General features: G+C 42.8%; 1 protein-coding gene across 3 annotated transcripts in view; it reads right to left on the reverse strand.

Annotated features, from left to right (window-relative positions):
• The window catches only part of arhgef3 (Rho guanine nucleotide exchange factor (GEF) 3), a 166109-nt gene that overhangs the window by 19276 nt on the left and 122748 nt on the right, over window positions 1-24085 (reverse strand). For all 3 annotated transcript variants that reach the window (XM_052526491.1, XM_052526493.1, XM_052526492.1), the window contains 6 exons: window positions 23442-23504; window positions 21269-21365; window positions 20985-21061; window positions 14682-14939; window positions 14063-14233; window positions 11317-11503 (listed from right to left, as the gene is read on the reverse strand). In XM_052526491.1, coding sequence (XP_052382451.1) covers window positions 11317-11503; window positions 14063-14233; window positions 14682-14939; window positions 20985-21061; window positions 21269-21365; window positions 23442-23504 — 853 coding nt within the window. The remainder of the gene's footprint in view (window positions 1-11316; window positions 11504-14062; window positions 14234-14681; window positions 14940-20984; window positions 21062-21268; window positions 21366-23441; window positions 23505-24085) is intronic.

Genomic DNA, 24085 nt, shown 5'->3' on the forward strand with positions numbered 1-24085 from the left:
TAATAGGATAGGGGTGTCAGGCTCCAGTTATTATTAATAGTATAGGGTGTCAGGCTCTAGTTATTATTAATAGGATAGGGTGTCAGGCTCTAGTTATTATTAATAGGATAGGGGTGTCAGGCTCTAGTTATTATTAATAGGATAGGGGTGTCAGGCTCTAGTTATTATTAATAGGATAGGGGTGTCAGGCTCTAGTTATTATTAATAGGATAGGGGTGTCAGGCTCTAGTTATTATTAATAGGATGTCGCTCTGGATAAGAGCGTCTGCTAAATTACTTAAATGTAATGTAAATGTGTCAGGCTCTAGTTATTATTAATAGGATAGGGGTGTCAGGCTCTAGTTATTATTAATAGTATAGGGTGTCAGGCTCTAGTTATTATTAATAGGATAGGGTGTCAGGCTCTAGTTATTATTAATAGTATAGGGTTTCAGGCTCTAGTTATTATTAATAGGATAGGGTGTCAGGCTCTAGTTATTATTAATAGGATAGGGGTGTCAGGCTCCAGTTATTATTAATAGTATAGGGTATCAGGCTCCAGTTATTATTAATAGGATAGGGGTGTCAGGCTCCAGTTATTATTAATAGGATAGGGTGTCAGGCTCCAGTTATTATTAATAGGATAGGGTGTCAGGCTCTAGTTATTATTAATAGGATAGGGTGTCAGGCTCCAGTTATTATTAATAGGATAGGGGTGTCAGGCTCTAGTTATTATTAATAGGATAGGGGTGTCAGGCTCCAGTTATTATTAATAGGATAGGGGTGTCAGGCTCTAGTTATTATTAATAGGATAGGGGTGTCAGGCTTTATTATTAATAGGATAGGGGTGTCAGGCTCTAGTTATTATTAATAGGATAGGGGTGTCAGGCTCTAGTTATTATTAATAGGATAGGGTGTCAGGCTCCAGTTATTATTAATAGTATAGGGGTGTCAGGCTCCAGTTATTATTAATAGTATAGGGTGTCAGGCTCCAGTTATTATTAATAGGATAGGGGTGTCAGGCTCTAGTTATTATTATAGGATAGGGGTGTCAGGCTCTAGTTATTATTAATAGGATAGGGTGTCAGGCTCCAGTTATTATTAATAGGATAGGGGTGTCAGGCTCTAGTTATTATTAATAGGATAGGGTGTCAGGCTCCAGCTATTATTAATAGGATAGGGTGTCAGGCTCTAGTTATTAATAGGATAGGGGTGTCAGGCTCTAGTTATTATTAATAGGATAGGGTGTCAGGCTCTAGTTATTATTAATAGGATAGGGTGTCAGGCTCTAGTTATTATTAATAGGATAGGGTGTCAGGCTCCAGTTATTATTAATAGGATAGGGGTGTCAGGCTCTAGTTATTATTAATAGGATAGGGTGTCAGGCTCTAGTTATTATTAATAGGATAGGGTGTCAGGCTCTAGTTATTATTAATAGGATAGGGTGTCAGGCTCTAGTTATTATTAATAGGATAGGGGTGTCAGGCTCTAGTTATTATTAATAGGATAGGGTGTCAGGCTCTAGTTATTATTAATAGGATAGGGGTGTCAGGCTCTAGTTATTATTAATAGGATAGGGGTGTCAGGCTCTAGTTATTATTAATAGGATAGGGGTGTCAGGCTCCAGTTATTATTAATAGGATAGGGGTGTCAGGCTCCAGTTATTATTAATAGGATAGGGTGTCAGGCTCTAGTTATTATTAATAGGATAGGGGTGTCAGGCTCTAGTTATTATTAATAGGATAGGGGTGTCAGGCTCTAGTTATTATTAATAGGATAGGGGTGTCCGGCTCTAGTTATTATTAATAGGATAGGGGTGTCAGGCTCTGTTATTATTAGTAGGATAGGGTGTCCGTCTCTAGTTATTATTAATAGGATAGGGGTGTCAGGCTCTAGTTATTATTAATAGGATAGGGTGTCAGGCTCTAGTTATTATTAGTAGGATAGGGTGTCCGTCTCTAGTTATTATTAATAGGATAGGGTGTCCGGCTCTGGTTATTATTAATAGGATAGGGGTGTCCGGCTCTAGTTATTATTAATAGGATAGGGGTGTCAGGCTCTAGTTATTATTAATAGGATAGGGTGTCAGGCTCTAGTTATTATTAATAGGATAGGGGTGTCAGGCTCTAGTTATTATTAATAGGATAGGGGTGTCAGGCTCTGGTTATTATTAATAAGATAGGGGTGTCAGGCTCTGGTTATTATTAATAGGATAGGGGTGTCAGGCTCTAGTTATTATTAATAGGATAGGGGTGTCAGGCTCTAGTTATTATTAATAGGATAGGGGTGTCCGGCTCTAGTTATTATTAATAGGATAGGGGTGTCCGGCTCTAGTTATTATTAATAGGATAGGGTGTCCGGCTCTAGTTATTATTAATAGGATAGGGGTGTCCGGCTCTAGTTATTATTAATAGGATAGGGGTGTCAGGCTCTAGTTATTATTAATAGGATAGGGGTGTCAGGCTCTAGTTATTATTAATAGGATAGGGGTGTCAGGCTCTAGTTATTATTAATAGGATAGGGTGTCAGGCTCTAGTTATTATTAATAGGATGTCGCTCTGGATAAGAGCGTCTGCTAAATGACTTAAATGTAATGTAAATGTGTCAGGCTCTAGTTATTATTAATAGGATAGGGGTGTCAGGCTCTAGTTATTATTAATAGTATAGGGGTGTCAGGCTCTAGTTATTATTAATAGGATAGGGTGTCAGGCTCTAGTTATTATTAATAGTATAGGGTGTCAGGCTCTAGTTATTATTAATAGGATAGGGGTGTCAGGCTCTAGTTATTATTAATAGTATAGGGTTTCAGGCTCTAGTTATTATTAATAGGATATGGGTGTCAGGCTCTAGTTATTATTAATAGGATAGGGTGTCAGGCTCCAGTTATTATTAATAGTATAGGGGTATCAGGCTCCAGTTATTATTAATAGTATAGGGGTGTCAGGCTCCAGTTATTATTAATAGGATAGGGGTGTCAGGCTCCAGTTATTATTAATAGGATAGGGGTGTCAGGCTCTAGTTATTATTAATAGGATAGGGTGTCAGGCTCCAGTTATTATTAATAGGATAGGGGTGTCAGGCTCTAGTTATTATTAATAGGATAGGGGTGTCAGGCTCCAGTTATTATTAATAGGATAGGGGTGTCAGGCTCTAGTTATTATTAATAGGATAGGGTGTCAGGCTCCAGTTATTATTAATAGGATAGGGGTGTCAGGCTCCAGTTATTATTAATAGGATAGGGGTGTCAGGCTCTAGTTATTATTAATAGGATAGGGGTGTCAGGCTCCAGTTATTATTAATAGTATAGGGGTGTCAGGCTCCAGTTATTATTAATAGTATAGGGGTGTCAGGCTCAAGTTATTATTAATAGGATAGGGGTGTCAGTCTCAAGTTATTATTAATAGGATAGGGGTGTCAGGCTCTAGTTATTATTAATAGGATAGGGGTGTCAGGCTCCAGTTATTATTAATAGGATAGGGGTGTCAGGCTCTAGTTATTATTAATAGGATAGGGGTGTCAGGCTCTAGTTATTATTAATAGGATAGGGGTGTCAGGCTCTAGTTATTATTAATAAGATAGGGGTGTCAGGCTCTAGTTATTATTAATAGGATAGGGGTGTCAGGCTCTAGTTATTATTAATAGGATAGGGGTGTCAGGCTCTAGTTATTATTAATAGGATAGGGTGTCCGGCTCTAGTTATTATTAATAGGATAGGGGTGTCCGGCTCTAGTTATTATTAATAGGATAGGGGTGTCAGGCTCTAGTTATTATTAATAGGATAGGGTGTCCGGCTCTAGTTATTATTAATAGGATAGGGGTGTCCGGCTCTAGTTATTATTAATAGGATAGGGTGTCAGGCTCTAGTTATTATTAATAGGATAGGGGTGTCAGGCTCTAGTTATTATTAATAGGATAGGGGTGTCAGGCTCTAGTTATTATTAATAGGATGTCGCTCTGGATAAGAGCGTCTGCTAAATGACTTAAATGTAATGTAAATGTGTCAGGCTCTAGTTATTATTAATAGGATAGGGGTGTCAGGCTCTAGTTATTATTAATAGTATAGGGGTGTCAGGCTCTAGTTATTATTAATAGGATAGGGTGTCAGGCTCTAGTTATTATTAATAGGATAGGGGTTTCAGGCTCTAGTTATTATTAATAGGATATGGGTGTCAGGCTCTAGTTATTATTAATAGGATAGGGGTGTCAGGCTCCAGTTATTATTAATAGTATAGGGGTGTCAGGCTCCAGTTATTATTAATAGTATAGGGGTGTCAGGCTCCAGTTATTATTAATAGGATAGGGGTGTCAGGCTCCAGTTATTATTAATAGGATAGGGGTGTCAGGCTCTAGTTATTATTAATAGGATAGGGGTGTCAGGCTCCAGTTATTATTAATAGGATAGGGGTGTCAGGCTCTAGTTATTATTAATAGGATAGGGGTGTCAGGCTCTAGTTATTATTAATAGGATAGGGGTGTCAGGCTCTAGTTATTATTAATAGGATAGGGTGTCAGGCTCCAGTTATTATTAATAGGATAGGGGTGTCAGGCTCTAGTTATTATTAATAGGATAGGGGTGTCAGGCTCTAGTTATTATTAATAGGATAGGGGTGTCAGGCTCCAGTTATTATTAATAGTATAGGGGTGTCAGGCTCCAGTTATTATTAATAGTATAGGGGTGTCAGGCTCCAGTTATTATTAATAGGATAGGGTGTCAGGCTCCAGTTATTATTAATAGGATAGGGGTGTCAGGCTCTAGTTATTATTAATAGGATAGGGTGTCAGGCTCCAGTTATTATTAATAGGATAGGGGTGTCAGGCTCTAGTTATTATTAATAGGATAGGGGTGTCAGGCTCTAGTTATTATTAATAGGATAGGGTGTCAGGCTCTAGTTATTATTAATAGGATAGGGGTGTCAGGCTCTAGTTATTATTAATAGGATAGGGGTGTCAGGCTCTAGTTATTATTAATAGGATAGGGGTGTCAGGCTCTAGTTATTATTAATAGGATAGGGGTGTCAGGCTCCAGTTATTATTAATAGGATAGGGTGTCAGGCTCTAGTTATTATTAATAGGATAGGGGTGTCAGGCTCTAGTTATTATTAATAGGATAGGGCTGTCAGGCTCTAGTTATTATTAATAGGATAGGGGTGTCAGGCTCTAGTTATTATTAATAGGATAGGGTGTCAGGCTCTAGTTATTATTAATAGGATAGGGTTTCAGGCTCTAGTTATTATTAATAGGATATGGGTGTCAGGCTCTAGTTATTATTAATAGGATAGGGGTGTCAGGCTCCAGTTATTATTAATAGTATAGGGGTGTCAGGCTCCAGTTATTATTAATAGTATAGGGGTGTCAGGCTCCAGTTATTATTAATAGGATAGGGTGTCAGGCTCCAGTTATTATTAATAGGATAGGGTGTCAGGCTCTAGTTATTATTAATAGGATAGGGTGTCAGGCTCTAGTTATTATTAATAGGATAGGGGTGTCAGGCTCTAGTTATTATTAATAGGATAGTGTCAGGCTCTAGTTATTATTAATAGGATAGGGGTGTCAGGCTCTAGTTATTATTAATAGGATAGGGGTGTCAGGCTCAGTTATTATTAATAGGATAGGGGTGTCAGGCTCTAGTTATTATTCATAGGATAGGGGTGTCAGGCTCTAGTTATTATTAATAGGATAGGGTGTCAGGCTCCAGTTATTATTAATAGGATAGGGGTGTCAGGCTCCAGTTATTATTAATAGGATAGGGGTGTCAGGCTCTAGTTATTATTAATAGGATAGGGTGTCAGGCTCCAGTTATTATTAATAGGATAGGGTGTCAGGCTCTAGTTATTATTAATAGGATAGGGTGTCAGGCTCCAGTTATTATTAATAGGATAGGGGTGTCAGGCTCTAGTTATTATTAATAGGATAGGGTGTCAGGCTCCAGTTATTATTAATAGTATAGGGGTGTCAGGCTCAGTTATTATTAATAGTATAGGGGTGTCAGGCTCCAGTTATTATTAATAGGATAGGGTGTCAGGCTCCAGTTATTATTAATAGGATAGGGGTGTCAGGCTCTAGTTATTATTAATAGGATAGGGGTGTCAGGCTCCAGTTATTATTAATAGGATAGGGTGTCAGGCTCTAGTTATTATTAATAGGATAGGGGTGTCAGGCTCTAGTTATTATTAATAGGATAGGGGTGTCAGGCTCTAGTTATTATTAATAGGATAGGGTGTCAGGCTCTAGTTATTATTAATAGGATAGGGGTGTCAGGCTCCAGTTATTATTAATAGGATAGGGTGTCAGGCTCCAGTTATTATTAATAGGATAGGGGTGTCAGGCTCTAGTTATTATCAATAGGATAGGGGTGTCAGGCTCAGTTATTATTAATAGGATAGGGTGTCAGGCTCTAGTTATTATTAATAGGATAGGGTGTCAGGCTCCAGTTATTATTAATAGGATAGGGGTGTCAGGCTCTAGTTATTATTAATAGGATAGGGGTGTCAGGCTCTAGTTATTATTAATAGTATAGGGGTGTCAGGCTCCAGTTATTATTAATAGTATAGGGGTGTCAGGCTCCAGTTATTATTAATAGGATAGGGGTGTCAGGCTCCAGTTATTATTAATAGGATAGGGGTGTCAGGCTCTAGTTATTATTAATAGGATAGGGGTGTCAGTTAGTTATTATTAATAGGATAGGGTGTCAGGCTCTTAGTTATTATTAATAGGATAGGGGTGTCAGGCTCTAGTTATTATTAATAGGATAGGGTGTCAGGCTCTGGTTATTATTAATAGGATAGGGGTGTCAGGCTCTAGTTATTATTAATAGGATAGGGGTGTCAGGCTCTAGTTATTATTAATAGGATAGGGGTGTCAGGCTCTAGTTATTATTAATAGGATAGGGTGTCAGGCTCTAGTTATTATTAATAGGATAGGGGTGTCAGGCTCTAGTTATTATTAATAGGATAGGGGTGTCAGGCTCTAGTTATTATTAATAGGATAGGGGTGTCAGGCTCTAGTTATTATTAATAGGATAGGGGTGTCAGGCTCTGGTTATTATTAATAGGATAGGGTGTCAGGCTCTAGTTATTATTAATAGGATAGGGGTGTCAGGCTCTAGTTATTATTAATAGGATAGGGTGTCAGGCTCTAGTTATTATTAATAGGATAGGGTGTCAGGCTCTAGTTATTATTAATAGGATAGGGGTGTCAGGCTCTAGTTATTATTAATAGGATAGGGGTGTCAGGCTCTAGTTATTATTAATAGGATAGGGGTGTCAGGCTCCAGTTATTATTAATAGGATAGGGTGTCAGGCTCTAGTTATTATTAATAGGATAGGGTGTCAGGCTCCAGTTATTATTAATAGGATAGGGGTGTCAGGCTCTAGTTATTATTAATAGGATAGGGGTGTCAGGCTCTAGTTATTATTAATAGGATAGGGGTGTCAGGCTCTGGTTATTATTAATAGGATAGGGTGTCAGGCTCTAGTTATTATTAATAGGATAGGGGTGTCAGGCTCTAGTTATTATTCATAGGATAGGGTGTCAGGCTCTAGTTATTATTAATAGGATAGGGGTGTCAGGCTCTAGTTATTATTAATAGGATAGGGGTGTCAGGCTCTAGTTATTATTAATAGGATAGGGGTGTCAGGCTCTAGTTATTATTAATAGGATAGGGGTGTCAGGCTCTAGTTATTATTAATAGGATAGGGGTGTCAGGCTCCAGTTATTATTAATAGGATAGGGGTGTCAGGCTCTAGTTATTATTAATAGGATAGGGGTGTCAGGCTCTAGTTATTATTAATAGGATAGGGGTGTCAGGCTCTAGTTATTATTAATAGGATAGGGGTGTCAGGCTCTAGTTATTATTAATAGGATAGGGTGTCAGGCTCTAGTTATTATTAATAGGATAGGGGTGTCAGGCTCTAGTTATTATTAATAGGATAGGGGTGTCAGGCTCTAGTTATTATTAATAGGATAGGGGTGTCAGGCTCTAGTTATTATTAATAGGATAGGGGTGTCAGGCTCTAGTTATTATTAATAGGATAGGGGTGTCAGGCTCTAGTTATTATTAATAGTATAGGGGTGTCAGGCTCTAGTTATTATTAATAGTATAGGGGTGTCAGGCTCTAGTTATTATTAATAGGATAGGGGTGTCAGGCTCCAGTTATTATTAATAGTATAGGGGTGTCAGGCTCCAGTTATTATTAATAGTATAGGGGTGTCAGGCTCCAGTTATTATTAATAGGATAGGGGTGTCAGGCTCCAGTTATTATTAATAGGATAGGGGTGTCAGGCTCTAGTTATTATTAATAGGATAGGGTGTCAGGCTCCAGTTATTATTAATAGGATAGGGGTGTCAGGCTCTAGTTATTATTAATAGGATAGGGTGTCAGGCTCTAGTTATTATTAATAGGATAGGGGTGTCAGGCTCTAGTTATTATTAATAGGATAGGGGTGTCAGGCTCTAGTTATTATTAATAGGATAGGGGTGTCAGGCTCTAGTTATTATTAATAGGATAGGGGTGTCAGGCTCTGGTTATTATTAATAGGATAGGATAGGTGTCAGGCTCAGTTATTATTAATAGGATAGGGGTGTCAGGCTCTAGTTATTATTAATAGGATAGGGTGTCAGGCTCTAGTTATTATTAATAGGATAGGGCTGTCAGGCTCTAGTTATTATTAATAGGATAGGGGTGTCAGGCTCTAGTTATTATTAATAGGATAGGGGTGTCAGGCTCTAGTTATTATTAATAGGATAGGGGTTTCAGGCTCTAGTTATTATTAATAGGATATGGGTGTCAGGCTCTAGTTATTATTAATAGGATAGGGGTGTCAGGCTCCAGTTATTATTAATAGTATAGGGGTGTCAGGCTCCAGTTATTATTAATAGTATAGGGGTGTCAGGCTCCAGTTATTATTAATAGGATAGGGGTGTCAGGCTCCAGTTATTATTAATAGGATAGGGGTGTCAGGCTCTAGTTATTATTAATAGGATAGGGGTGTCAGGCTCCAGTTATTATTAATAGGATAGGGGTGTCAGGCTCTAGTTATTATTAATAGGATAGGGGTGTCAGGCTCTAGTTATTATTAATAGGATAGGGGTGTCAGGCTCTAGTTATTATTAATAGGATAGGGGTGTCAGGCTCCAGTTATTATTAATAGGATAGGGGTGTCAGGCTCTAGTTATTATTCATAGGATAGGGGTGTCAGGCTCTAGTTATTATTAATAGGATAGGGGTGTCAGGCTCCAGTTATTATTAATAGGATAGGGGTGTCAGGCTCTAGTTATTATTAATAGGATAAGGGTGTCAGGCTCTAGTTATTATTAATAGGATAGGGGTGTCAGGCTCTAGTTATTATTAATAGGATAGGGGTGTCAGGCTCCAGTTATTATTAATAGGATAGGGGTGTCAGGCTCTAGTTATTATTAATAGGATAGGGGTGTTAGGCTCTAGTTATTATTAATAGGATAGGGGTGTCAGGCTCTAGTTATTATTAATAGGATAGGGCTGTCAGGCTCTAGTTATTATTAATAGGATAGGGGTGTCAGGCTCTAGTTATTATTAATAGGATAGGGTGTCAGGCTCTAGTTATTATTAATAGGATAGGGGTGTCAGGCTCTGTTATTATTAATAGGATAGGGTTTCAGGCTCTAGTTATTATTAATAGGATATGGGTGTCAGGCTCTAGTTATTATTAATAGGATAGGGGTGTCAGGCTCCAGTTATTATTAATAGTATAGGGTGTCAGGCTCCAGTTATTATTAATAGTATAGGGGTGTCAGGCTCCAGTTATTATTAATAGGATAGGGGTGTCAGGCTCTAGTTATTATTAATAGGATAGGGTGTCAGGCTCTAGTTATTATTAATAGGATAGGGGTGTCAGGCTCCAGTTATTATTAATAGTATAGGGGTGTCAGGCTCCAGTTATTATTAATAGGATAGGGGTGTCAGGCTCCAGTTATTATTAATAGGATAGGGTGTCAGGCTCCAGTTATTATTAATAGGATAGGGGTGTCAGGCTCTAGTTATTATTAATAGGATAGGGTGTCAGGCTCCAGTTATTATTAATAGGATAGGGGTGTCAGGCTCTAGTTATTATTAATAGGATAGGGGTGTCAGGCTCTAGTTATTATTAATAGGATAGGGGTGTCAGGCTCTAGTTATTATTAATAGGATAGGGGTGTCAGGCTCTAGTTATTATTAATAGGATAGGGGTGTCAGGCTCTAGTTATTATTCATAGGATAGGGGTGTCAGGCTCTAGTTATTATTAATAGGATAGGGTGTCAGGCTCCAGTTATTATTAATAGGATAGGGGTGTCAGGCTCTAGTTATTATTAATAGGATAGGGGTGTCAGGCTCTAGTTATTATTAATAGGATAGGGTGTCAGGCTCTAGTTATTATTAATAGGATAGGGGTGTCAGGCTCTAGTTATTATTAATAGGATAGGGGTGTCAGGCTCTAGTTATTATTAATAGGATAGGGCTGTCAGGCTCTAGTTATTATTAATAGGATAGGGCTGTCAGGCTCTAGTTATTATTAATAGGATAGGGCTGTCAGGCTCTAGTTATTATTAATAGGATAGGGGTGTCAGGCTCCAGTTATTATTAATAGGATAGGGGTGTCAGGCTCCAGTTATTATTAATAGTATAGGGGTGTCAGGCTCCAGTTATTATTAATAGGATAGGGGTGTCAGGCTCCAGTTATTATTAATAGGATAGGGGTGTCAGGCTCTAGTTATTATTAATAGGATAGGGGTGTCAGGCTCTAGTTATTATTAATAGGATAGGGGTGTCAGGCTCTAGTTATTATTAATAGGATAGGGGTGTCAGGCTCTAGTTATTATTAATAGGATAGGGGTGTCAGGCTCTAGTTATTATTAATAGGATAGGGGTGTCAGGCTCTAGTTATTATTAATAGGATAGGGGTGTCAGGCTCTAGTTATTATTAATAGGATAGGGGTGTCAGGCTCTAGTTATTATTAATAGGATAGGGGTGTCAGGCTCCAGTTATTATTAATAGGATAGGGGTGTCAGGCTCTAGTTATTATTAATAGGATAGGGGTGTCAGGCTCTAGTTATTATTAATAGGATAGGGCTGTCAGGCTCTAGTTATTATTAATAGGATAGGGCTGTCAGGCTCTAGTTATTATTAATAGGATAGGGGTGTCAGGCTCCAGTTATTATTAATAGGATAGGGGTGTCAGGCTCTAGTTATTATTAATAGGATAGGGGTGTCAGGCTCCAGTTATCGGCGGCCACAGTTGTTATCCACTAGGGTTAAACCATAGAGATCCTATAATTCATATTCCAATGTTCTATATGTAATTCTATGGATTAAACACTCACTCCTCTCGTTGTTGCTGAAGGCCCCTCTGATGGAGCCCCCCAGACGGATCTCCCCGTCCTGCAGGTCCTCCCACTGCAGCTCTCTGACTGGGATGGGCTGGCGGTACAGCTGGTAGTGCAGCTGCTCGCTGTGGGTGATGGCCCTGGTTATGACCAGCACGTCCTGGAACAGGAACACATGCAGCTTCTGGAGAAAGAGAGGAAAGGAAGGCGTAAGGGTCTGCTGCTTTTTCCTTATTTAAAACATATTTATCCAGGTTAGTCAATGGGATCTCATTAGAATATATTTATCAAGGGAGCTCTGGAGGCAGCAGTAGTCAATAACAAAAAATGCAATACACCATAACACAATTACAATTCATAGCTACATTGGAAATAAGGTCATTGGACCAAACAGGGCCAGATATTTCAGCGGCAGGCCAACTACTCTCCGAAAATCAAACTCCTCAGACTTAAAAATAGAACGAACAACAGCAGCATGGGTGGTATCTTTACTTTAAACACACTCCAGTTTACATGCTCTATTTCATACACAAGTCTCAGAGATACTTTGGCCCATTTTCTTCCTTTCCATGTGATGAATGGCTTCATGAGCTGCCACTGCATGATCCATAAGAGAACTGAGAACTGGAGTAGGAAGGGATGATGTGTTCCTGTAACACTTCCACTGTTTGATTTAAGAGGACCAGTGTTTACTAAACACTGGGAGACTTACGGGAGTAGAGACAAAGAAGTTCTGTAATGTTGTAACACACTTTAGCAGAGATGTGATGTAGAGGCACCCAGGGTTGTGTTGAGTAAGAATACAGTGAACCCTGACGATAGAACACCCACTAACAACACTCCATCAAACAGGGATCGGTCTTCTCTCAACATTTACAGTTTCACTTATAACAACTCTTTACCTTTCTGAGATACTGTTATAAGATGGTATAAGAACGAGTCTAATGTAGAACACAAGCCGGTCATGGTTGAGCATAAAGGAACCAAACATCTGTTGCAGATGTGAGTACAGGCTCTGTGTGTCTGAATGAAGACCCTCAGGTTTCAATGGGCTGGTTTAGGTGAAACCAGCGTGACAAGAGGAAACAAGAGAAACTTTCATATTTTTGTATTTCTCTCTCTGTGTCAGTGTTCCTCCTTAAATAACAACACTTTACTGCAGATAGACAGACACAAAGGCCATGTTAGGCGACTGTGAGTCCCTCTGACCCGACCTCACCTAGATACTAACGACCTGTAGGCTTCTATTCTTCTCATATTAACAGTTGATAAAAACAAAAATGGGCAATAGAAAAATAGCTGAATGAATGTGCAGATCGTTAGTGTAATGGCTTTAGTCATTGTTCCGTATAATACATGTGGATTTATTGGTTGATTGTTATAACACAATATGGTAATGTTTCACTGTTTTTCCCCTCCCGGACCTGAAAGGCTGTGAGTGCCTCCGCTTGGGTCGGTCATGGTGAGCTAGTGTAGCACAGCCTGATTAATAGCCTTCTGTCTCTCCTTTCCTGGGATTACTCCCTCTCTCCATCCTTCTCTCCTTCCCTCTTTCCCCCTCCCACTCTCTCCATCCCTCTCCACACCACCACTACCCTGTCATTACTGCTGGGCTGAAGCAGGAGCGATGGTGGGAACTGAACCGTATCAAACCCAAACCACCAGTATGCTACTACTACCCCATGATGAATCGGGATATATACAACGTCTAACATCTAACGACACGTGACCAGGTGCTTCCAATTTGTACCATGCTGCACAAACATGGTGAACAAAACCCAAATTAAAGGCTTTGGTTGAAGGGAGGAGATGAAACGAATGTTACGGCCCCTCTCTCTGACTGACAGTCAACCATGTTTTTTCCTCACTTCGGCACCCAGAGCCCAATCATCTTCTCAGCATGTCACGAGATAATGTTTTTTTCTAAGCACACACTATGCACGTGATGATATGTTTCATTCTTTTATTTTTCACCTTTATTTAATTTATTTATATATTTTACCTTTATTTAACGAGGCATGTCAGTTAAGAACAAATTCTTATTTACAGTGACGGCCTACCCCGGCCAAACCCTACCCCGGCCAAACCCTACCCCGGCCAAACCCTACCCCGGCCAAATCCTACTCCGGCCAAACCCTACCCCGGCCAAACCCTACCCCGGCCAAACCCTAACCCGGACAAAGTCTAGGCCAATTATGCACCGCCCTACGGGACTCCCAAACATGACTGGGTGTGATACAGCCTGGAATTGAACCAGGGTCTATAGTGACTCAGCGAGGGCCTACAGGTGAACCAATGCTCTCAGAGCTGACCCCTGACCCCAGTAGACGTATTGATATGTGGTGACAGAGTGAGGTGATTTAGGGGTCATGGTGAGCGGGTTTGCTCGTACCATCACAGGTCTGTGTGGATTTAGAGGTCATTCATATCCCTGTACAGTACAAACGTAAAACTGTGCCTCATTCAATGCTAAACAAATATCCTCAGCGTTGACCTTACTTACTGTACATCAGAAGGCGTACCTAGCAGTAGAGTGTTAGTATGCATTTGAACTCCCTGTCAGCAGATGTTGCCATGCCGTTTTACCTCTAAAGAGCTGCGACACTGAGTCGTGTTTGCATTGTGTTTGCATGACGAAAGCTACCTGTTATTGTAAGTTTTTATAGCTGTGTGGTGTAGCAGGTCTGCTGTGTGTTACACTCCAAAGCGGTAATAGTGATAGATGCTAGGCAGCTCTACTCACAGCGCCCCTGTTGTTCTTCAGTTCCCCGTGACAGCTGAGGATGCGGGAGCTGTCAATGAGCAGGTCTCTCTGGCTGTCTTCCAGATAGAGGAGACGCTCCTTGTAGAAACGACACTCAGACTCACCCGTCTGGGTGTTGATCTCAGCCACGATGCTCTGGATCATGTTGATCTGGTGACAAGAAGAGGGAATGAAAAGTGTGATTTAAGTTTTTGTGTGTGTGGGGGGGGTGTTAGTGGGGGTTGTGTGTGTGGGGGTACGGGTGTGTGTGTGGGGGGTTGGAGTGTGTGGAGGGTTGTGAGTGTGGGGGGTATTAATGTGGGGTTGTTGTGTGTGGGGGGGGGTGTTAGTGGGGGTTGTGTGTGGGGGAGTGTTAGTGGGGGTTTGTGTGTGTGTGTGGAGGGGTGTTAGTGGGGGTTTGTGTGTGTGTGTGGGGGTGTTAGTGATGGGTTGTGTGTGTGGAGGGGGTGTTAGTGAGGGGTTGTGTGTGTGTGTGGAGGGTGTTAGTGGGGGGTCTGTATGTGTGGGGGGGTGTTAGTGAGGGGTTGTGTGTATGGGGGGGTGTTAGTGAGGGGTTGTGTGTGTTTATACATTCATGTCTATCACCAGATCCACTCACTGCCTCATCCAGGTGTTGACGGTCCGGATGGTCGTTAGGTGTGTGTTTGAGGATCTCCCTGAGCAGCAGAGGGTATTTGACCAGACGGCTCCTGGGTATATCCAGGAAGTTCCACAGGTCCAGCTTCCTGCTAAAGGGCGACTCCAGGCAGCGCTGCAGGAAGTCATGCACCCGGTGATCCTGCTTCTTATGGTCCAGCAGAGCTTTGGCTGCCACCTGGTTACTGCAGTATGAGTTGTAGGAGTCCAGACATGGTAACTGGTGGAGGGAGGAGGGGGAGAGAGTGAGAGGGAGGGAGAGAGAGAGAGGTCAGTAATTGAGTTTCTCCTTCAGTCAAGTTAATTGCAGGATCTCTTATGCAGTGTGTATGTTCCATAATTATTATTATTTATTTTTTAATTTGACCCCTTTTTCTCCCCAATTTCGTGGTAGCCAATTGTTTAGTAGGTACTATCTTGTCTCATCGCTACAACTCGGGCTCGGGAGAGACGAAGGTTGAAAGTCATGCGTCCTCCGATACACAACCCAACCAAGCCGCACTGCTTCATAACACAGCGCGCATCCAACCCGGAAGCCAGCCGCACCAATATGTCGGAGGAAACACCGTGCACCTGGCAACCTTGGTTAGCGAGCACTGCGCCCGGCCCGCCACAGGAGTTGCTGGTGCGCGATGAGACAAGGACATCCCTACCGGCCAACCCATCCCTAACCCGGACTATGCTGTGCCAATTGTGCGTCGCCCCACGGACCTCCCGGTCGCGGCCGGTTACGACAGAGCCTGGGCGCGAACCCAGAGTCTCTGGTGGCACAGCTGGCGCTGCAGTACAGCGCCCATAATTATTTTTGAGGTCGGATGAAAAAACAAGTCTCACGGTTTTCAATATCTGATCAAATATTTCAGTTGTGCTCAGTTTTTATTTGCTAACTTTATTACTTTATTACTTTATTACTTTTCATTCCTTAAAGTCATCATCTCATCCTGCTCAGGCAGTAACATCCAGCCAGACAACTTTATCTCTGTTCTCCCCATACTGTACTGTCTTTAGTCATTCTATTTAGCTTGGCTAGCCTGCCTATTTAGCTAGGTTAGCCTGCCTATTTAGCTAGGTTAGCCTGCCTATTTAGCTTGGCTAGCCTGCCTATTTAGCTTGGCTAGCATGCCTATTTAGCTTGGCTAGCCTGCCTATTTAGCTAGGCTAGCCTGCCTATTGGCTAGCCTGCCTATTTTGCTAGGTTAGCCTGCCTATTTAGCTTGGCTAGCCTGCCTATTTAGCTTGGCTAGCATGCCTATTTAGCTTGGCTATCCTGCCTATTTAGCTTGGCTAGCCTGCCTATTTAGCTTGGCTAGCCTGCCTATTTAGCTAGGCTAGCCTGCCTATTTAGCTTGGCTAGCCTGCCTATTTAGCTAGGCTAGCATGCCTATTTAGCTTGGCTAGCCTGCCTATTTAGCTAGGTTAGCCTGCCTATTTAGCTTGGCTAGCCTGCCTATTTAGCTTGGCTAGCCTGCCTATTTAGCTAGGCTAGCATGCCTATTTAGCTTGGCTAGCCTGCCTATTTAGCTTGGCTAGCCTGCCTATTTAGCTAGGCTAGCCTGCCTATTTAGCTAGGTTAGCCTGCCTATTTAGCTAGGTTAGCCTGCCTATTTAGCTTGGCTAGCCTGCCTATTTAGCTAGGCTAGCATGCCTATTTAGCTTGGCTAGCCTGCCTATTTCGCTAGGCTAGCCTGCCTATTGGCTAGCCTGCCTATTTTGCTAGGTTAGCCTGCCTTTTGGCCATTATCCGTAGCCGATGTGAGTAAAACCTTTAAACAGGTCAACATTCACAAGGCCACAGGGCCAGACGGATTACCAGGACTTGTAGTCAGAGCATGTGCTGACCAACTGGCAAGTATCTTCACTGACATTTTCTACCTGTCCCTGACCGAGTCTGTAATACCTACATGTTTCAAGCAGACCACCATAGTCCCTGTGCCCAAGAACGCCAAAGTAACCTGTCTAAATGACAATGTACCTGTAGCACTCACGTCTGTGGCTATGAAGAGCTTTGAAAGGCTGGTCATGGCTCACATCAACACCATCATCCCAGGAAACCCTAGACCCACTCCAATTCACATACCGCCCCAACAGAACCACAGATGACGCAATCTCTATTACCCTCCACACTGCCCTTTCCCTCCTGGACAAAAGGAATACCTATGTGAGAATGTTGTTCATTGACTACAGCTCAGCGTTCAACACCATAGTGCCCTCAAAGCTCATCAATAAGCTAAGGACCCTGGGACTAAAAACCTTCCTCTGCAACTGGATCCTGGACTTCCTGACAGCCGTCCCCAGGTGGTGAGGGAAGGTAACAACACATCTGCCACATGGATCCTCAACACGGAGGCCCCTTAGGAGTGAGTGCATGTTCAGTCCCCTCCTGTACTCCCTGTTCACCCATAACTGCGTGGCCAAGCATACTCCAACACCATCATTAAGTTTGCCAACGACACGATGGTGGTGGGCCTGTTCACCAACAACAACGAGACAGCCTATAGGGAGGAGGTCAGAGACCTGGCCGTGTGGTACCACGTGATCAAGACAAAGGAGATGATCGTGGACTACAGGAAAAGGAGGGCCGAGCACGCCCCCATTCACATCGACGGAGCTGTAGTGGAGCAGGTTCAGAGGTACAAGATCCTTGGTGTCCACATCACCAACAAACTATCATGGTCCCAAGACAGCTGTAAAGAGGGCACAACAACGCCTATTCCCCCTCAATGCCACCCAGGAACTCTATACCAGGCAGTGGGAGAGGAAGGCCCTAAAAATGGTCAAAGACTCCAGCCACTGTAGTCATAGAATGTTGTCTTTTTCTGCAAGGCAGGCTGTACAGGAAAACACGGTCCAGGTACAAAAGGCTCCTTAACAGCTTCTACCCCCAAGCCATAAGACTGCTGAACAGTTAAATGGCTACCCGGACTATTTGCATTGACCTCCCCACCCCCCACCCCCCGCCTATTTTTACACTGATGCTCCTCTCTGTTTATTATCTATGCACAGTCACTTTACCCTGACCTACATGTACATAGTACTTCAATTACCTCGACTAACTGGTGCCCCCACACATTGACTCTGTACTGGTACCCCCCTGTATATAGCCTCCACATTGACTCTGTACTGGTAACCCCTGTATATAGCCTCCACATTGACTCTGTACTGGTACACCCCTGTATATAGCCTCCACATTGACTCTGTACTGGTAACCCCTGTATATAGCCTCCACATTGACTCTGTACTGGTAACCCCTGTATATAGCCTCCACATTGACTCTGTACTGGTACCCCCCTGTATATTGCATCCACATTGACTCTGTACTGGTACCCCCCTGTATACAGCCTCCACATTGACTCTGTACTGGTAACCCCTGTATATAGCCTCCACATTGACTCTGTTTTGGTACCCCCCTGTATAGAGCCTCCACATTGACTCTTTGCTGGTACCCCCTGTACATAGCCTCCACATTGACTCTGTACTGGTACCCCCTGTATATAGCCTCCACAGTGACTCTGTACTGGTACCCCCTGTATATAGCCTCCACATTGACTCTGTACTGGTACCCCCTGTATATAGCTTCCACATTGTCCACAAGTCTCTGTGTAGGTCTACCATACAACAAGTCTCTGTGTAGGTCTACCATACAACAAGTCTCTGTGTAGGTCTACCATACAACAAGTCTCTGAGTAGGTCTACCATACAACAAGTCTCTGTGTAGGTCTACCATACAACAAGTCTCTGTGTAGGTCTACCATACAACAAGTCTCTTCATCTTTAAATGGAGCGCCAGATCTATTCAATATATATACTGTACCTGGTCTACATCACATTGAACACTATAGGAATGTCACTGAGCTGGTGCAGTCAGAACCAGAACAATGTCACAGTGTTAATGTAACCGATAGATAACTGAAGGCCTAAACCAGGTCATCTACCATGGAAATGAAGTGGACTTGGGAAACATGTACTCTATTATACAACCACATTGACATCTTTCTGCAGTGGAACGGAGTTCAGAGGAGAGGTGGGACTAAGGCAAGTAAACAGCTGAGAAGCAGAGGAGGCTCTCCGCGTTCCTGTCAAGCATGCATTGTTTTCCTCCATAACTACCTAGTGTAAACAGGAAGTAGGGATGGAGGGATGGTAGAGGAGCTGCTCAGCATCCTTACACTAATAAACAGCCCTGGACACACAAACACACTTCACAAAACAGCAGAACTAGCCTGGTTCCAGCTCACTGTCCAGCTAAAGTGTTACTGCTCGTATTGTGAGGAAGTTATCGTTTCATGTTAGTTAAGAGCTTTGATTTTAATCTCCACACAGGGTAACCCGACTTCACACCAATAGAAGTTTCTCTGGGTCATCAACAGCTGCGGTTGTTGTGTGAACCCCTGAGGTCAACTGACCGAGCTCTGAGTACACACACACACACACACACACACACACACACACACACACACACACACACACACACACACACACACACACACACACACACACACACACACACACACACAGATAATTAGGAATAAAAAAATAACTAGGTCAAAAGGTCCTTAAGACACAGGGGATGAATCTGTTTTTATAAGATAGCTCCATTATGGAAAACAAACATCTCAGGCTGCCTCGTAAACTAGCTGTTTTGGGGTTCTGGATGGCTGAAGTCCATCATTATAATGATGGCATTATAACATCAGGGGGGTGAATGGTCTTACCCAGTCCACTAGCATTATAACAGCATTATAACATCAGGGGGATGAATGGTCTTACCCAGTCCACTAGCATTATAACAGCATTATAACATCAGGGGGATGAATGGTCTTACCCAGTCCACTAGCATTATAACAGCATTATAACATCAGGGGGATGAATGGTCTTACCCAGTCCACTAGCATTATAACAGCATTATAACATCAGGGGGATGAATGGTCTTACCCAGTCCACTAGCATTATAACATCAGGGGGATGAATGGTCTTACCCAGTCCACTAGCATTATAACAGCATTATAACATCAGGGGGATGAATGGTCTTACCCAGTCCACTAGCATTATAACAGCATTATAACATCAGGGGGATGAATGGTCTTACCCAGTCCACTAGCATTATAACATCAGGGGGATGAATGGTCTTACCCAGTCCACTAGCATTATAACAGCATTATAACATCAGGGGGATGAATGGTCTTACCCAGTCCACTAGCATTATAACAGCATTATAACATCAGGGGGATGAATGGTCTTACCCAGTCCACTAGCATTATAACAGCATTATAACATCAGGGGGATGAATGGTCTTACCCAGTCCACTAGCATTATAACAGCATTATAACATCAGGGGGATGAATGGTCTTACCCAGTCCACTAGCATTATAACAGCATTATAACATCAGGGGGATGAATGGTCTTACCCAGTCCACTAGCATTATAACAGCATTATAACATCAGGGGGATGAATGGTCTTACCCAGTCCACTAGCATTATAACAGCATTATAACATCAGGGGGATGAATGGTCTTACCCAGTCCACTAGCATTATAACAGCATTATAACATTAGGGGGATGAATGGTCTTACCCAGTCCACTAGCATTATAACAGCATTATAACATCAGGGGGATGAATGGTCTTACCCAGTCCACTAGCATTATAACATCAGGGGGATGAATGGTCTTACCCAGTCCACTAGCATTATAACAGCATTATAACATCAGGGGGGTGAATGGTCTTACCCAGTCCACTAGCATTATAACAGCATTATTACATCAGGGGGATGAATGGTCTTACCCAGTCCACTAGCATTATAACAGCATTATAACATCAGGGGGATGAATGGTCTTACCCAGTCCACTAGCATTATAACAGCATTATAACATCAGGGGGATGAATGGTCTTACCCAGTCCACTAGCATTATAACAGCATTATAACATTAGGGGGATGAATGGTCTTACCCAGTCCACTAGCATTATAACAGCATTATAACATCAGGGGGATGAATGGTCTTACCCAGTCCACTAGCATTATAACAGCATTATAACATCAGGGGGATGAATGGTCTTACCCAGTCCACTAGCATTATAACAGCATTATAACATCAGGGGGGTGAATGGTCTTACCCAGTCCACTAGCATTATAACAGCATTATTACATCAGGGGGATGAATGGTCTTACCCAGTCCACTAGCATTATAACAGCATTATAACATGAGGGGGATGAACGGTCTTACCCAGTCCACTAGCATTATAACAGCATTATAACATCAGGGGTCTTACCCAGTCCACTAGAATGTGTCCCACAGTTTCTGTAGAGCCGTCTGGTTTCCTGGCCTCTCGCAATCGACTCAGCAGATCTTAGGGATGAGAGGGAGGAGAGGTCTCAGCCTCTGTCTGCATGTGCGTGTGCGTGTGCGTGTGTGTGTGTGTGCGTGTGTGTGTGTGTGTGTGTGTGTGTGTGTGCGTGACTCTGTGTGTGATGGCTTCTGTGTTTGTGTGAGCAACTGTGTTTCCTTGCAATTCCCTATCCTGTGGTTCTACACTTTGCAAGCTTCCATTCTCACCTTCATGCAACGGAATCAGGGAGTCCAGGGTTCCGAAGATCTGGGTGAGTTCATGCTCTGTCATAATGGACAGCTTCAGCATGGGGTCATGGTACGCCTGCAGGTACGGAGACAGGAGAACGCTTCAATTAAAACAGTAACAATGAAACCAAACTCGATTAATCCCCTTATATTACTCATTATGTGCTTCATTAAAACACGCTTTAGAAGCATTGAAAGCGGAATCAAGCGTGTCCTCTAATGATGGGAAACAAAACTTGGGATTTTGACATGTTAATTGGTAGCTTGTGGTGTGGACATCTACAAGTGGTTGACCCAGATAAGTTACTTGAGTCAAGCGTAGATGGATCATATAAACTTCACACCAAATGTAAGTAAAACAACAGCGCTAAGAAAGGTAACTGACGTCAAATGGGACACGTCCAGAAGATATTAAAGATATTTTCAGAAACAGTATTGGACATAAATAATCTAAACATCTGTTGGTGTCTTGTGGGCATGTTTCAGACAGGCCTTCTAATTTTAACTGTTAAAACTGCCAAGTGATATAGCACTCGATCCCCTCTGGGACTGAGTTTAAGCCTGGGAGAGTGGAACAGATCTCCAGGAGCACACAGAGAGAGAGACACAGAGAGAGAGAGAGAGAGAGAGAGAGAGAGAGAGAGAGAGAGAGAGAGAGAGAGAGAGAGCAACAGAGCGAAAGAGAGAGAGAGAGAGAGAGAGAGAGAGAGAGAGAGAGAGAGAGAGAGAGAGAGAGAGAGAGAGAGACAGAGAGAGAGAGACAGAGAGGGATGGAGGTAGAGAGAGAGAGAGAGAGAGAGAGAGATGGAGGTAGAGAGAGAGAGACAGAGAGAGAGAGAGAGAGAGACAGAGAGAGAGAGAGAGAGAAATAGAGAGAGAAATAGAGAGAGAGCAGAGAGGGATGGAGGTAGAGAGAGAGAGACAGAGAGAGAGAGAGAGAGAGAGAGAGAGACAGAGAGAGAGAGACAGAGAGGGAGGGAGGAAGAGAGAGAGAGACAGAGAGAGAGAGAGAGAGAGAGAGAGAGAGAGAGAGAGAGAGACAGACAGAGAGAGAGACAGATGGCAGAAAGAGAGAGAGACAGATGGCAGAAAGAGAGAGAGAGAGAGAGACAGATGGCAGAAAGAGAGAGAGAGACAGATGGCAGAAAGAGAGAGAGAGAGAGAGACAGATGGCAGAAAGAGAGAGAGAGAGAGAGAGAGAGAGAGAGAGAGAGAGAGAGAGAGAGAGAGAGAGAGAGAGAGAGAGAGAAAGAGAGAGAGACAGAGGGCAGAAAGAGAGAGCGAGAGAGAGAGAGAAAGAGACAGAGGGCAGATGGAGAGATAGAGAGAGAGACAGACAGAGAGAGAGAGACAGAGGGCAGAAAGAGAGTTGGCAGAGAGAGAGAGTAAGATGGCAGAAAGAGAGTAAGATGGCAGAGAGAGAGAGAGTAAGATGGCAGAGAGAGAGAGTAAGATGGCAGAGAGAGAGAGAGAGTAAAATGGCAGAGAGAGAGAGAGAGTAAGATGGCAGAGAGAGAGAGAGGGGGGGGGGAGGGTGAGTAAGACGGCAGAGAGAGAGAGAGTAAGATGGCAGAGAGAGAGATAGTAAGATGGCAGAGAGAGAGAGAGAGAGGGGGAGAGAGGGTGAGTAAGATGGCAGAGAGAGAGTAAGATGGTAGAGAGAGAGTAAGATGGCAGAGAGAGAGAGAGAGAGAGAGAGTAAGATTGCAGAGAGAGAGAGAGTAAGATGGCAGAGAGAGAGATAGTAAGATGGCAGAGAGATAGTAAGATGGCAGAGAGAGAGAGGGGGGAGAGAGGGTGAGTAAGATGGCAGAGAGAGAGTAAGATGGCAGAGAGAGAGGGAGTAAGATTGCAGAGAGAGAGAGAGAGAGTAAGATGGCAGAGAGAGAGAAAGATGGCAGAGAGAGAGAGAGTAAGATGGCAGAGAGAGTAAGATGGTAGAGAGAGAGAGAGAGTAAGATGGCAGAGAGAGAGAGAGAGAGTAAGATGGCAGAGAGAGAGGGGGGGGGTGAGCTACAGTCTTAGGTGTGTGATTGTGGGAGCACTGGGGAAACCGGAGACTGACTGATCACCAGGGTAGAATAACTTAGCTGTGATAGGCTCAATGAAAAGGAAAAGGGGAAATTATCTTGATTGAATAAGCAGCTGGTACCTTCTTGGCCAGCTTCAGATCCTCAATGAGATCCCGCTCGCCCTGAGAAAGCTCAAAGATGGCCTGCAAACACACAGAGGAAGTAAAGACAACATGAGAATGGTGAAACAAGGGTCCTCGTTTTGTCAAACATCTCAGAAAAACAACAAGTCATCAGCTATTCTACCACCATGAACAAATAAAGAACATTGAAAACATATAAACATAATTTCTTTCCTTCTTTCTGTCTTTTTAGAAAGTACATGTATGAAATAACAAATGTCAGACTGACAAATCTAAAGGTCTTTGCAGAAAGATGATCTTTCAACACTTCGCCTCTCTAAAGCCACAAGACTTCTGTTGTGCACACAGAGAGAAAAGCATAGGACGGCGTTGACCCCTAAAAATGCAATACTTCCCTGTGGACAGATGGGTTCTGTTGTGAACCCCCTATCCCATATCCCCTGTCCTTTGATGTCTTCTCTGTGTGGCCTGAGAGGAGGAGACCTCATTTCAGTGGAGGGAGGGGGTGGGCATGTTTCAGACAGGCCTTCTAATTTTAACTGTTAAAACTGTGAAGTGATATAGCACTCGATCCCCTCTGGGACTGAGTTTAAGCCTGGGAGAGTGGAAGAGATCTCCAGGAGCACAGAGAGAGACAGAGA

Source organism: Oncorhynchus keta, chromosome 10 (assembly GCF_023373465.1).
Source record: "Oncorhynchus keta strain PuntledgeMale-10-30-2019 chromosome 10, Oket_V2, whole genome shotgun sequence".
NCBI lineage: Eukaryota > Metazoa > Chordata > Actinopteri > Salmoniformes > Salmonidae > Oncorhynchus > Oncorhynchus keta.